The sequence below is a fragment of the Desmodus rotundus genome, chromosome 3, assembly GCF_022682495.2.
Source record: "Desmodus rotundus isolate HL8 chromosome 3, HLdesRot8A.1, whole genome shotgun sequence".
NCBI classification, from domain to species: domain Eukaryota; kingdom Metazoa; phylum Chordata; class Mammalia; order Chiroptera; family Phyllostomidae; genus Desmodus; species Desmodus rotundus.
Window position 1 is genome coordinate 104036993 of NC_071389.1, and position 15690 is coordinate 104052682.

General features: G+C 40.2%; 1 protein-coding gene across 9 annotated transcripts in view; it reads right to left on the reverse strand.

Annotated features, from left to right (window-relative positions):
- Positions 1–15690, reverse strand: part of FRY (FRY microtubule binding protein) — a 540327-nt gene that overhangs the window by 98647 nt on the left and 425990 nt on the right. For all 9 annotated transcript variants that reach the window (XM_024580787.4, XM_053920706.2, XM_053920710.2 and 6 more), the window contains 3 exons: positions 13808–13969; positions 9706–9780; positions 7117–7287 (listed from right to left, as the gene is read on the reverse strand). In XM_024580787.4, coding sequence (XP_024436555.2) covers positions 7117–7287; positions 9706–9780; positions 13808–13969 — 408 coding nt within the window. The remainder of the gene's footprint in view (positions 1–7116; positions 7288–9705; positions 9781–13807; positions 13970–15690) is intronic.

Here is a 15690-nt window from a genome sequence, read left to right on the forward strand (position 1 = left end):
ATTTATATTTAAAGCGATTATTGATAGGTATGTAGTTTTTGCCATTTTATTTTTCACATTTTGTTGCTGGGTTTTTGTTTGTTTGTTTGTTTGTTTGTTTTTCTTCTTAAAGAAGTCCCTTTAATGTTTTTTGTAATACTAGTTTGGTGGTGATGAACTCCTGTAGTTTTTTCTTTTCTTAGAAACTCTTTGTCTCTGCTTCAATTTTAAGTGATAGCCATGCCGGGTAAACTGGTCTTGGTTGTAGGTTCTTGCTTTTTATCACTCTGAATATTTTGTGCTAGTCCCTTGTGGCTTGCAAATTTTCTGTTGGGAAGTCAGCTGACAGTCTTATGGAGTTGCCTTGTAGGTAACTAACTGCTTTCTCTTGCTGCTTTTACGATTCTTTGTCTTTAAACTTTGCCATTTTAATTACGTATCTTAGTGGTAGTCTTTGGGTTCATCTTGTTTGGGACTCTACTTCCTGGACATGTATGTGTTTTTCCTTTACCAAGTTAGGGAAGTTTTCAGTCAGTACTTCTTTTTTAAAAAATTTCATTTATTAATTTTAGAGAGAGGGGGGGAAGGGGGAGGGAGGAGGAGGAGAGAGAGAGAGAGGGAGAGAGAAATGTTGATTTGTTGTTCCACTTATTTATGCATTCACTGATTGCTTCTTGTATGTGTCCTTGAACCTGCAACCTTGGTGTATTGGGATGACACTCTAACCAACTGAGTTTTCCAGCAAGGGCTCAGTCATTATTTCTTCAAATAGGTTCTGAATCTGTTTTTCTCTCTCTTCTCCTTCTGTTATCCATGTGATACAAATATTGTTATGCTTGATGTTGTCCCAGGGGTCCTTAACCTATCTTCATTTTAAAATTGTTTTTTTCTTGTTCTGATTTGGTGTTTTCTTCTACCTTGTGTTCCAAATAGCTGATTTGATCCTCTGCTTCATCTAATCACTGTTGATTCCTTATAGTGCATTCTTCATTTTTGGGTGGTTCTTTTTTATAGTTTCTATGTCCTTTTTATGCTTACTATCTCTTTGTTGAAGTTATCCGTGAGTACATTCTTCCCCTAAGTTCCTTGTGCATCCTTGTGACCAGTGTTTTAAACTCTGTATTTGGTAGATTCCTTGTCTCCATTTGATTTAGTTCTTCTTCTTCTTCTTTTTTTTTTCCCCTAGAGATTTCTACTGTTCTTTCCCTTCAGACATGTTTCTTTGTCTCCCAATTTTGGCTACCTCTCAGTGTTTATTTCTCTTTATTAGGTAGATGTGCTATGTATCCAGTCTTGGGAGGGTGGCCCTATGTAGTAGGTGTTCTGTGGGTCCCAGTGACATGGCCCCTCTGGTCACTTGAGCCTAGTGTTCCAGGATTGTCCTTGTGTGGGTTGTGTGTGCCTTCCTGTTGTAGTTGAGTCTTAATTGCTCTTGGCATGTAGTGGATGGATTTGAACCTCAGGCTGGCTGACCTGAGGATTAGTCATGACTGATCCTAGTCATAATTAGTCATTCTATGCTGTGGCTGTCCCCACAGAGTAGGGTTTGCTTTAGCAGGGTCCAATGCCTACTGAGATCTCCCTTTGTATGTGGGGCTTATGAAGTTAATCAAGTGGTTCTCTGTTGTGGTCTGAGGCTGCCCACTGTGTGTGTTGGTTCTGAAGCCCCTCGGGAGGAGCTCCAATGCAGGTCAATGTCAGACACTGCCTGTTTTGGGCCTGGGTTACCTGATAGGAGCTACATGGCGATCCTTGGTTGGTAGCTGCCCATGCTGGGCTTGGATTTACATGGGAGGAGCCACACTGCAAACCAAGGCCAGTGCCACAAATATAGGGCCTGGGGAGGTCAGCAAAAGATCCAAGGCACCCCAAGACATGCCACCACCTGCTGGCTACCTGTAATTCTCAGACACTTTCTGAAAGAGAGTTGGCATGTGAGTTGGATGAGGCACCAACTGGGTTGAGTAGCAATGCGAGTTTTTTAAAAAGCTGTGAGTTGTATCTCAGACTTTCTCTGCAATTAACTATGTCAGCTGTTTATTTAACTAAAGTAAAATGTTTTTCTAGAAACTAATTTGGGTTTTATTTCTCTTTTTCATTTTTATTTATTTATTTTTCTTAATTTTAAATTTTTAACTGAATGCATTGGGATGACATTGGTTAATAATATACTGGTTTCACATGTACAATTGTGTATCATCTCAATATTCAATTGTGTGTTCACCATACTTTTCTCTCTCTTAAGACAGGAATAAATAAAAAGAAATATTATATAATCCATGGTAAGCAAATTTTAATCTACACCAATAGGTAAACTGAATAAAATATAGCATAGAATCCTTCCATTTATGAATCATTTGAAGTACTGTCTAATGGTTCACCATTAACTTTTTATGTGAGAGCTCAGGTAATAGCATAATAATATAACATGAGAGATGCAAATTATTGTTAAAATTAGTGAGCATTAAGTTGATTTAATTTTCCTCTGGTTTAAGGGTCTATTTCTGCAGGTTCCTAATAAAACAAAGCTTGCCAGAATGTCTCACAGATCTGTCATTTAACAGATGCTTAGTTCTTCCAAAATCTGTTTTGTAGAAGGCAACAGGTAGGAATATCAAATACATTATGGATATAACATACAAATTATCATTATCCAACCCTATTTATTATTGTTTTAGGACTGTTTGATTATAAAGGGAAATCAGACTTAATATGATTTTCATATTCTATAGCTGTATCTGCTGCTTTACCTATATCTGTACCTTTTATCTATGTCTGCTATGAGAAGTTATCACCACACAATTTTTTTTCCTTGTAGAAAAGGCTAACTATTGTGCTGGAATTTAAAAATAGCTATTTTAGTGAAAAAATAAAACAAAAACAGTAGAAAGGCAAGAGTTCTGGAAAGAAAAAGCAATGTGCGAAGAAATAAAAGAATATAAAGAAAAATAATGCCATATAGAGGGAAAAAGAATAATGTGAAAATGACTAGGAGAAATATGCATATATAAATATAAAACATAAATTCACGCAACTGGTTCTCTTGCACCAAATCAGTGGATGGGTTGGATGAACTCTCTGAGGCAACAATTCTGGAGGTGTCCCCACTGACCCTGAGACAGAGCCCTGAGCTGGCGCAGAAATGGCAGAAGTCTAGGTCAGAAAACACCACTGGGCATGGACTGCTCTTACTGTTGGTTGGGATGCAGCTCTTATGAAATCTGGATGAATCAGTCTTAAGAACTGGGAATTAGGGAAATCTGTCCTTGCCGGAATACTACCTGGATGTCTTGAGAGGAAACAATGTCTCCACTAGAGGCAAAGGTGTTGAAATTGTTTCCTGGTGGTTGCTGAGATGGAACAGTGCTGTGGTCTAGCCTAAATTGAAGTATGTGGTGATTAAAAGCCAACAAGGCCTTCTGGGTGTGGCCTAGGAACACCCCGACTAGGGGAGCCACCTTCCTTCTTCCCTAAACCCAAATGTCAGATCTGAGTTTTATGTTATAAACAAGGTCAAAAGTCAAAACAGTGTGTTAGTGATTACGACAGATTTTCTATGTATGAGAAAATTTAGAAGATGGTTAGCTATTCCTGATGAACAATTTGTATATGTTAGCAAATTTAAACACTCAGGATTTATACCGAGATGAAAAAGAATTAATGACTGAATGTTCTAGAAATGTGGGAAATAAGAGTCTTTGAAATAACTTTCCTTCATATTGAAAATATGACAAATAAGAATTACTGTTGAAGAAACTTGGTCAAAATATGTACCTAATGTACCTACTTAAAGTAAGTCTGATAGGTCATGGATACAGGCTGATCATGGGTCCTAGGTCAGTCTCCTGGTTTATGTCTGCTGTGTGGGTGTAATTATTAGCACCCACTTATTTGCAAAAAGGTCCTCATTTGAGTTTAAGTTTATATAATCACCATACAAAGATAGCTCCTAATTCCTGGAATACAAAACATTCTGATTGGAGGCATATATGATGCATTATTTGATGCAGCTGATTGATTTCACTAAGGAATCTAACAACAAAAGCAACCCAGTTGTGCAACTGCCTAATAAAAAACCATAAGATTTCCAAGATCATATTTAAAAACTCACTTTCTCTCAAGATATATCATCATGCAACTTCCAGAACTAGGCATATAAAGGTTTTTAAACTCTCTTGTAGCTATACTTTAGAAAAAAATTTAAATTAGGACAACTGAGAAAAATACTTCTTTATATCACACACCTATCAATGCAAATATGCACACAAACAGGCATACATATGCTGGAAGGGAGGAAGAAGCAACTCTGTTGTTATCAATCTGCAATAATGCAAAACACTGGCTCGCATACCTGAATAAAAGAACATCCTCTTACCTGAAGCTCCTGGGCAGCAGATGGAAAGGACAGAAAAACAAATTAAAAGGTCTATTTTAAATGGTGATATTAAGGGCACTCAAGTGCTTTTGTCTTAGTTTTAACACAACAAACAGTGCTAACAACATATACTTCAGTAGATGCAACTTAAACAAAGGTAAAGTTACACAAATCCCAAAGAAGAAAATTAGCATCAAACCAGAAATTCCCGAACTCATACTGGTGGGTGATGGAGTCAGGGTAACAAGTCATAAATATAGTTTATGAAATAGCTTTCCCCTTCAGTGGTGACTTTGGTCTCCTCAACAGTTTTTTTTCTGTGTGTGTGTGTGTGTGTGGGCAGAATGACTAAGTATTTATTTGTGAGAAAATTGTGAAATGTCACGGGAAAGTGAATCAGGGCCAACAACTAGAAAAAAAAGGTGGTGTCATTTAATCCTGCTCACCAAGAGAAAGGTGTGTTTGATCATGGTCTCTACACTGCTGGTGTACAGCTAACAGCAAAGACACAGCACCTCTCAAAGATTCTGAAAAGTTCAAGGACAGATCCTTACCAATATTAGGCAATAAATCTTGAGACAATTTAATGAAAAGGAATAGATGTGACAAAAAAAACCCCAGTCTTTATTTTTGATAATTTTGTCATGGTCTAAAAGTTAAATATGCTTAACCTTGTCAGATGAGGAAAAACTGAAAAAACAGTACAAAGGAACAGACATCGAGACACTATGCTAGAAGTGTTATGTAGGTTATCTCACTAAATGCTCACATCCACTCTGTATGAGGGTACCCTCATTGCCACTGAGCAGATGAGGCAGCCAAGAGAAATTGCATGCTTGTGGTCATACAGCGAGGTCAGTGGCAGAGTTGTAGTTGAACGTTGGACCTGCCTGGCTCCAAAGCCCATGCATTTTCACTCTGTCCCTCTGTAAGCACACTAGCATCCCTTGTTGCATCTTATTGAGATGTAGCAAAACATTCTCACAGGGTTTATTTTATTTGGATACAATATATGCTTTCATAGTCTTAAATGTTTTATGTGTTCTTAATCATATAAGATAAAATCACTGTGATGTTGCCGTTCTTGTTGCTAGGACAACAGAGAGAATACCAGTAGTATTTATTACTTATGTTCCCTGAGAAACATTAGTGTCATATTTACCTTCAAGTGATGGGCATCTCAGATTTTCCTTCCTTTATTTTGAAATTAAATTTGTTAGTTGTTCTGAAACTATGTCTGATTCTCCTGCTTACGTCATTACTGTCATGTCATGCCATATGACATGTTTTTCTTTGGCTGACTCTAAAAAATGATGTACCTCTTTCTACATCAGTTTTTCCCTCAGTTTTATTTCCAGAATGAAGACAGTGCCTGAATTTGAAGTCTAGCCCAGGAGGAAAGATGGGGTCAGTAGCCCACGTCAGGGAGCTCAGCTCTGGCTCAGAGGCATTCAAAACCATTGTATTTCATGTTAGACTTTTAAAACAATCCTCACCACAATTAGTGATTGATTTCTTTATTATTAATTATGGTGAACAGTCAGAAAACTCTGTTCTACTTTCTACTGGTTCTGAACAACTTAATGTGAAAAGCCTACACTTATTTTAACGACCTTGCAGTCAGTGCCTTTAGCTTTTCACATACTGTGTCTGCCAAGCTCATTTCCAGGGAAAGAATTGGTAAAGAAAATACCATTCTTCCTGAGCGTGTGATTCTTCCTGGCTTGCGCATATATCCAGGGTCATCAGTAGGCAGTGAGGGACAAAAGCAGACAGCCTCTTGGCCTTACCTTCATACAAGCAAGTTGCTCAGCAGTCCTATCTTTTAGTGAAGTAAGAAGCTACTTTCAGTTAAGATAGGAGGTGCCTCCTTACCACAGGAGATTGGAAACTTCAAATCTGGGCCTCTCTCTGTTTTAACTGTAAGACTAGCAGAAAGCACCGCCCCCCCCACCTTTTTAAAATATAGTGTGTGTGACTGCACATGAGTTCAAGTATGTTGATTAACACTGGGAGATGGCATGGTCCCAGAGGTACATGGTCTTTTTACACACACCAATCTCCCTTCACTGAATTTCATTTTCGCCTGGTGAGGCACGAGACTCGCTCTCAGCTGGAACATACCAAACTGTCTTCGAGTCATAAGTGAAAGCATCTTGTGACCATAATTATCATCCAAGCATGCAATCTGCCTTTGCCTGTTGAAACTTGAATTAGCTGCTCCAGGTGTGGGGAACACCAGCACCCCTATAGCAGAGCCAGACACCCTCCTGTGCCTTCCACCCCATTTGAGTTCTAATGATTTCATCAGGCAGTAAGTACAAAGGCACCAGGGGCCTCAGGCTCCCAGCTCACTTTGTAGCAGGCAAGCTCTGAAGTAATGGAATTAGAGCAATTTCACATTTATAAGCATTAAACACTCCACCTATTTTAGCCAGGTATCCGTGAATAGGCTCAGAACTTGAAAATGTTGTGATTTTTTTAAAGTTCACACTGTTGGACTACACACACACAACCTTTGTGTGGTCATAAGCAGTCAGATCGTGGCCATTTAAAAATAACCTAGCAGCATCTGTTGTGGGCTGAGACAGGAAGGGTGTGGTGACTTGTGCCAAAGTGAAGCTGCTGTCCTTGAAATAAGATGATTCAAAATAAAGTTTACAGCTTTTCAAGGAAAGAGTCAGTCATGAAAACTCATTATTTAGCAGGTAAACAGAAACTTTTGTTAGTCAAGTGGGCTATTTTTAGAGAATATACTATACCTCTCCGTCCTCTAGCTCTACATCCAGGAAATCGAAGTCTCTGAAGACTCTGAACTGCTGCTCACTGTTTGTGTCATCCATGTTCTCCTGTTCGCGGGCACCGTCCTCGGAGGAGACCAGGCTCGTCTGGTGCTCCAGCAGATCCAAGTCCCCGCACGATGAAAAAATCACCTAAAAATCCAAAGAGCTCTTTTTTGACAAAACATCCCCTCTGGTTGTTTGTGCTACAAAAAATTGTTATTGGCTCTTCATCACACTACGTTTCCAGTACACACCTAATTCCTCAAGTGGGTATTTTTAGACTGTTCTTTCATTATTTATGTTGGACAGATGCCTTCAGATTAAACTTGGTGCAAAGACACAAGTTCATGCACTGGGAAAATGTTCAAGAGTCAAATGGCTGCTTGATGGATGAAGACTGGATCCTGTGTGTGTGTGTGTGTGTGTGTGTGTGAGACAACTGTGTGTGTGTTCACAAACTGGAGCAGCCAAGACAATTTCCACTGTTTCTGAACTGACTGAGGTTAGAACTTGTACACACTCTCTTTCATTATACACACATTGTCACACAATATTTCTGGGACTCCTGATACCAAGATATGTTATTGTAGAATGAACTGTGAGAGCAAAGGACTTAAGCCTTTCAGAGATAAACCAGGAACTGGAAAGGAATAAAAACCAGAAACCAAAAGGCACAATACTTGCTCATTTGAACTCCAGAGGCATAACTGAGCAGCCATGCTCATAATTTATACTTAAATTCCTGTCCTGCTGATTTAACCAAAACAAGATTTTTTCTATTAAAATCTTTAATATATTAATTTTTAAAATTAATGTCTATGTTTAGATTCTTTTTACTTGGCCATCTTAACAGAACTTTGTACAAATTATAAACTACAAATGAAGCTAAGTGTTTTGCCAACCAGCCTTCCTTGAACACAGAATATTAAATAAAGTGAACGGGATTCTTTATTTAACCATTATAGTGTCTAGTCTTCCTTGAAAAGTAGGCAATAGTTTAGGAGAATTTAAGTGGAACAAATTCTCAAAGATAAAAGAGTGAGAGGATATTATAGGTACTTTTTCTCTTGTATTTCAGAACAGTCATCACGCATCATGTACACCCATGACGTGACACGCAGTCTGTACAGGGATTACACACGCACACAGGAGACAGAAAACATGGAGGGCCAGTCAGCTAGTTAGTGAGCAATCAGATGAGAATTCCAGTTTCCTCCGCTGAAGGCTCCTTCCCTCATCAGTGCTGCTGCCTTTACTTGTAATGTCCTTCTGGGAAACATTTACAGCCAGAGAGGCACAGAAGCAGATGGTTTGGACCTGAAGGGGAAAGTGCCATGTGCCAGGGCAGGAAGAAATAGCCCCAGTTGGCATAGCTACTTTGCAGAAGTCAAGTACTCCTGTTTTCCTTCCTCACGGGCTGGTAGGCTTCATCTGCTCTGGCCACTGTCACCTGTCCCCTCTGTCCTAAATAATGTCACAGGCACAGCAACAAACCTACAGATCAATAACACTAAAGTGGTGACTTTAGTGGAGGACAAGCTGAGATGATGGCTGGCTGAGTCACATTTGCACTTTAGCAAGTATTTACAAGTTCTCTAATATTTCACCTGCTCACGAATTATATTAGCAGCTACTGTTTCCTTAGAGAAACTGTTTGGTAACTCTTACTTTATTTGGGAAATTATTTAGCTTGAGTTTTTGGGGGATGGGTTAATAACAAGATGCCACGATAAGATGAAATAAAAATACCATACATGGTGAAATCAGACCCTGAGATTTTTATTGCTTTTGCTACAATAGAGTCACATACACAATTTGAATTCTTTTAAACTTTAGAAGGACATCAGAAGCTGACTTCTAATATAATTATTCATATATTCCAAAGCCCGATGGTATGGCTTTTTTAAAAGGATTTCATTTATTTATTTTTAGAGAGAAGGGAAGAGAGGAAGAGACAGAGGGAGAGAAACATTGATTGGTTGCCTATCATACGTGCCCCAAACAGGGACTGAACCTGCAACACAGGTATGTGCCCTGAGTGGGAATCGAACCCACAACCTTTCACTTTGTGGAACACCCAACCAACTGAACCACACCAGTCAGGGCTAACCTGTAACCTCAGTAGAAGCTTATATGAGACAAAAAACATGATAACATATCATTATTTTCACCTTATTGTATGTGAGTAAAATAATGACATCACAGTGAGAGTTCTGTATATAGAGTAAAATTATACCCAAAAGGAATAATTTTATATATTATTATTCCCATATATGCTGGACATATTTTCAGGAAGCTGGGCATTTTTATTAAGAAAACTAAGAAATTTTTAAAAATGAAAATAACTGAGTATTTATAGACCAACTGGAGCAAATAGCCAGCAAAATTTTTCATTGTTCCTGAACTAAGTTGAGACTGAAAACAATGGTGTGGGAAGAGATGATATAGGGGTTTGATCTAGATGATAGATATTACACTTGTAATACATAAGTAAATCTGCTAAACTTGTTTTGACCAAATGTAAAAAGAAATGATACCAAAGTACATGTGATACGTAATAGAACTTACTGATGGGTTTTTGCTCAATCCCACCTCCTGGCCACACAGTGAAAGAACGTGCACCAACTTCTCCTTTGTCCTCTTCTGGAAGAGAAACACACAGGTGGCATTTATGACCAGATCTGCTCTTAAACACAGGGCTATCATGCTGGGAATGTGGCCCATGAGAACTGAGATATAAAATACATACAGACTTGGTATGAAAAAAGAATGTAGAAAATCTCATGAATAATTATGAAACATTGATTACATGTTGAAATATTTTAACATATTCAGTTAAGTAAAATATGTTATTAAGTTAATTTTACCTGTTCCTTTTAACATATAAAAATTGACTATTTGAAAATTTAAAATGTGGGTCACCTTCTGTTTCTATGGTACAGTTGCTGATCTAAGTTTTCCCAAGATGGGGGTCAAGGCCTGAAAATCAACCTCAGGATTTTTCAGTAGATATTCACTCCTTTCCTTGATAATATTTTCTCGTATGCTAAAACCTACATCATCAGCAAGGCTTTCCTTACACCTAAATTATATCTGTTTTGTTACAACACAAACCTACTTTCCTTAAAGGGAAGACGACCTTGTGCAGAATTAAAAAAAAAAACCCCAAAACTACAACTAAATTAGGAGACTTCTGGCCAAGAGAGAGGTGGAAGTAGATACACTTTGCCTCCTTGCACAACCAAAAGAAGGACAACAACAAAATTAAGGGCAAAGAACAACCAGAACTGCCAGGAACTTGAACTGTATAGAAATCTGACAACCAAGGAGTTAAAGAAGAAACATTCATTCAGACTGGTAGGAGGGCTGGAGATGGGCAGCAGGGTGGAGAGGATGAACAGCAAGGCAGTGGCTGGTGGACTGGGTGGTCCCACATTTGTGTGCAGATAAACTGGGAGGAACAACTAGGGAGTGAGACAGACTGCGCAATCCAGGGTTTCAGCGTGGGGAAATAAAACCTCAAAACCACTGGCTGTAAAATTCAGTGGGAATTGTGGTGGTGGGTAGAGCCCCTCAGCCTCTTAGGAGAGTTTGTTGGAGAGACCCACAGGGACTCAGAATGTACACAGGCCCACACACCCAGGAATCAGACCAGAAGGGCCTAATTTGATTGTGGGTAGTGGGGGGAAGTGACTGAAAGCCAGCCAAGGCAAGCCATCCACATCATTACCTTTTAGACCCCTCCCCCACATACCGTACCACAACGCAGCAACCTGGGTTGCCTCACCCTGGTGAATACCTAAGGCTCCGCCCCTTAGAATATAAAAGGGGGGTGAGACAAAAAAATATGGCCCAAATGAAAGAACAGATCAAAGCTCCAAAAAACAGAACTAAGCAATGAAGAGATAGCCAAGTTCTCCTTCGTTATTTGTTCAAATAAGTTTTCAATTTGTTGCTCTTCCTCTTCTCCTTCTGGTACCGCTATAATTCAGATGTTGGAATTTAAAGATGTCCTGGAGGTTCCTAAGCCTCTCCTCATTTGTTTGAATTCCTGTTTCTTCATTCTTTTCTGGTTGGATGTTTCTTTCTTACTTCTGGTCCACACCATTGATTTGAGTCTCAGTTTCCTTCCCATCACTATTGGTTCCCTGAACATTTTCCTTTATTTCACTTAGCATAGCCTTCATTTTTTAAATCTAATTTGCGACTAAATTTAACCAATTCTGTGAGCATCCTGATTACCAGTGTTTTGAACTGTGCATCTGATAGGTTGGCTATCTCTTCGTTGCTTAGTTGTATTTTTTCTGGAGCTTTGATCTATTCTTTCATTTGGGCCATTTTTTTGTCCAGACACACCTGTTACATAGTAACGGGCAGAGCCTTAGGTGTTCACCGTTACCCCAGAGAGGGGTAAACCATGTCCCTGTGTTGTGTCACTGTACATGGGGGAGGGGTCTGAGAGGGAACAATGGCACTTGCTCCGATCTCTGCCTGATTTCAGTCACTTCCCCTGCTACCCACAAGCAAAGCGGGCCCTTCTGGTGTTGATTCCCGGGTGGGTGGTTTGTGTACATTCTAGGACCCTGTGGGTCTCCTGTGAGGCTGGGAGTTTCTCCCGCTGCCGCCTCAACCCCCAGAGGTGTTTTCAATCAGTGGTTTGAGGCTTCATTTCCCCACACTGGAACCCTGGGTTGTGTGGTCTGTTTCACTCCCTAATTGTTCCTCTCGGTTTATCTGTGTGTGAATGTGGGACTGCCTGCTCCACCAGCCGTGGCCTTGTCAGGTCCGCCAGCTGCCGCCTTGCTGCAAGTCCTCTCCACCCGTCCCGCTGCGCATGTCTACCTTTCCTGCCCATCTGGATGAATGTGTCTTCTTTAACTCCTTGGTTGTCAGACTTCCATACAGTTCAATTTTCTGTCAGTTCTGGTTGTTTTTTGTTTGTAATTTGTTGTTGTCATTCTTTTGGTTGTGCGAGGAGGCACAGTGTGTCTACCTATGCCTCCATCTTGCCTGGAAGTCTTAATTTATATTTTTAATTAAAAATAATTATGCATGCAAAAAATTGAAATTATTTGCAAGCTGTATTCAATCTTTTTCAATCTATTCTTCCTAAAGTTAAATAGCTTCAACTCCTTTTGGTTTTCTTCATAAACCTTGTATTTCAGTGCCTTAAACATGCAGATTCTTCTGTAAGACTTCACATTTTCCAATGACACAGATCAACAAGGTCTCAGGATAATTGGTGGTTTGAGAATAAAAAGAGTGTCCAGAGCCTTAAAAATGTTTATGTACTTCAGAATTGCTCTTAAAGCAATCTTCCTAAACTCTTTAGAATGATCTTTCCCTTTTTAATCTGATTTAATTTATGTGGCGACTTCTAGGAGGCCAATGTCTCTCACAGACATGTATTCATGAAACTCAGTTCACTGCATCCTTTTGTTCAAATTATAGAAGAGATACTCAGCACGGTGTCTTCTCAGTGTTGAAGAATGTTGAAAGAGGCAAGAGATTTGTAACTTCTTTCCCTAAGTTTTAGTGAGCTTTTTATAATTCTGGGAAGGAATCAACAGAGAGGAACATGGAATAGGACTGCACATTTTTCTTCTCTTTGCCAAATCCCCAATAAAGCATAGTTGACTCCCCATGCAGCAACTCTGTGAACACTCACTGAGGTTCCAGCAGGTGCCTGGGTATGATCCATTTTTCTGATCTTTGGGAGTGAAGGTGAGTCCTACTGGGCACACTAAGTGTTTTTCATGCCTAGCAACCACTTCTTTCTTGGGGCTCTGCTTCCCTCACACAAGAATCAAGTCCTTTTTCTAGAATTGTTATGTGTGTGGTGAGGGAAGGCCTCTGTCTTAAAGTCATCAGAGATGAAAACCATGGAAATCTAAGAAGAGCCTGCCTGAAAATGGCGCCAACAGAAAGGAAAGCAGGGCCAAGCCTGGGAAGGGCAGGTGCGGACAGTGAGAAGAAGAGAGAGTCTAGGGATCTAGCTCCTGAGTTGGTGTACTAGAATCCAGCTGAACCCGAAGCTAAGACACATACGTTAATAAATTCCTTTCCCATTTAAGGTACTTTTTCCCTGGGCTTCTGTCACATGTTACCAAAAGAGCCCTATGAAGCAAGGTTTTACTTAACTGTACAATGACATCAGTACAAAGGTGCAGGCACCCACAGTGAATACTCTTAGGCTGTGCTAACAGACACCTGGAAGCTAGCTGGTTTGCTCTGTGTGACTCAGACTGCACGGGGACCATGAGTGGAGGGCATGCTCAGAAGATAGTGGCCAGAATTTCACTGGATTGCAGCCCATCATAGAGAACTGATTGAGAGAGCCAAGGCTGTGTTACATGGAAAAGAAAGGACCCATTTGGGTAAGTGGCAGAGGGGGCCGGGGTTCTTTAAATGTTGGAAGGACCACATTGTGAAAGAGATCAGATTTCACTTTCTAAGCCATTGAGTCAAAGCAACAAAGTGTCAGACTCTAACTCCATGCAAGGAGCTGTTCAAACAGAAAATGGGTTCCCCTGGAAATCTGGAGATCCTCACCACTGGTGTCCGTGCCCAGACAGGCAAGGCTGGGATGGTGAGTGTCCCTATCACATGGGCCATTGGCTCAGTTGGTCCCCAGGCTCCCCTCCAATCCTGTAAGTCCAGGATTCTGTACCTGAGAATACTGGGGCCTCTTCCAGCTTACAGGAACGAGGACGTTGGAGTTGGAGCCTGACGAAGTGGAGGATGTGCTCCGGGTGACGGCCACAGCCCTGGGCTTCCCATCACGGCCGGAAGAGTTCTGCAGTTCATCATATCGCCTCCCGATGATTGGCGTCTTAGAAAGAACACAAAGCACATGCTCTTCTATCACATTAAAACTTCTCTGGAGCGTGGAATTCCTCTACCTAGCAGCAACCAATAATTGCTTATTTGATTAGAAATTAGAGAAGTTCAATGTTACAAGTAGGTTCATTTTCCTGAGGTTCAAATATACATTCTAAGTCGTTTTGCATCTTCAACATTTTCCCACCCTCTGTAACAGTTGAAAACAAATCCAATTGCTTGTTCTTAAAGATGCTTTAGAAACCACTGATGAAGATTAGAAGCAGAACATTCAGGGAAACAAGGAGTCAGTTGTCAGGTGTTTAAGCTTGAAAAAATTTCTTGTAGTCATAACAAGAGATCAAAAGTCCTTCCCTTCTTCCCAACCTTTATACACTCTCAGTTACTTAAAAATGTATTTAAGTTATTTACACCATTTCAATTTGTAAATGACTAAGGTCAGGGCCAGGTACTTGGACAAAGCTTCAGAAACTTCATTTCCTCAGAGTCCTGGAGTTCGGTGGCTGGGTGGGCAGCAGCTCCCAAATTAGTGCAAGGAGGTGTTCTGTGCACAGACCAGCTTGAGGGCCTACATCTGCGGGCGGCAGAAGCCAACAGGTGATTCTACACCTGGCTCTCCAGGCTCATCATTCTGGAATATCCAGGTCTCTTGGGTGTGCAGCTGACTGGCTGTATGACTTTTTTTCCTCTTTGGAACAGAATAAACTTAAGACAAAGAATAAACTTTTCCCTCCTAGCCATGTAAAAAATGTTAAAAACTGAAAAGTATCGATTCAATACCTTATTATGATATACAAACTGAACAGAGATGAAGGTATCACCATGGCAGCAACATAGTGTATCGTGCTGACCACTGAAATGATAAAAGGTCAGTGAGAGCACTGTGTGAGAAAACCCAACCTGGACACACCTGCTTCATAGAGTAAGTTCTGGTTGTTTCCTTCAGTGAATTTATTCATTCAGCAGGGTTGAAGAATGCTTATGTACCTACCATGAGCCAGACCCTGGTTACAAAATGGACAGAGCATAGTTTCTGCTTTGGGGGGCTATGGGTCATGGGGTAGGAAACACAGGGAAGCAGAGTATTTTTACATCTTCGACTAAGTTGGTTAAGTACAGGCCTTCATATGTTCATTCCCGAACTGGCAGGTACGTCTGACTACTTTCTGCCCTCTCTTTTCTCCCTGACTCTTTAGCTTGGTTCACTGGTGCCCTCCTCCCACCACATAGTCCCCTTTCCACAAAGCAACACTTTAGATAATTTTGTAGTTTAAAAAGTAGTGAGGCTTAGGGAAGAAACTACAAAGGTGAATTCTGTATTCCTGAAAATCTCAGTCATTGGCTGGTCTGGCTGCAATTCAGGGAACACGGTTGTCTATAAAGAGACAGGATACACCAGTCGCCAGAAAAGAATGAGTGAGGGTCATAGTTTAAAATGCTGGAGAACATTCCATTTTATAGTTATCTCTTTAAAAATCATTTTTTTATATAATCAAGGCTAGCTTCTATTTGTAAAAGCTGCAAATTGAGAGCCCCAGTGAATATGCCTCCTTAATTTGAAAAACAGTAGTTGAGAACACTCAATGTGTTCTTAAAAAGCAAGCTAATTCAGGCCTTCGAAGTCAGTCTTCATAAGAAGCAAATGTACAGCTAGGTTTTCTTGCCCAAGGCAGCTACTTGTGATCTTTGCACTATATATTCATGCTAAGTGTA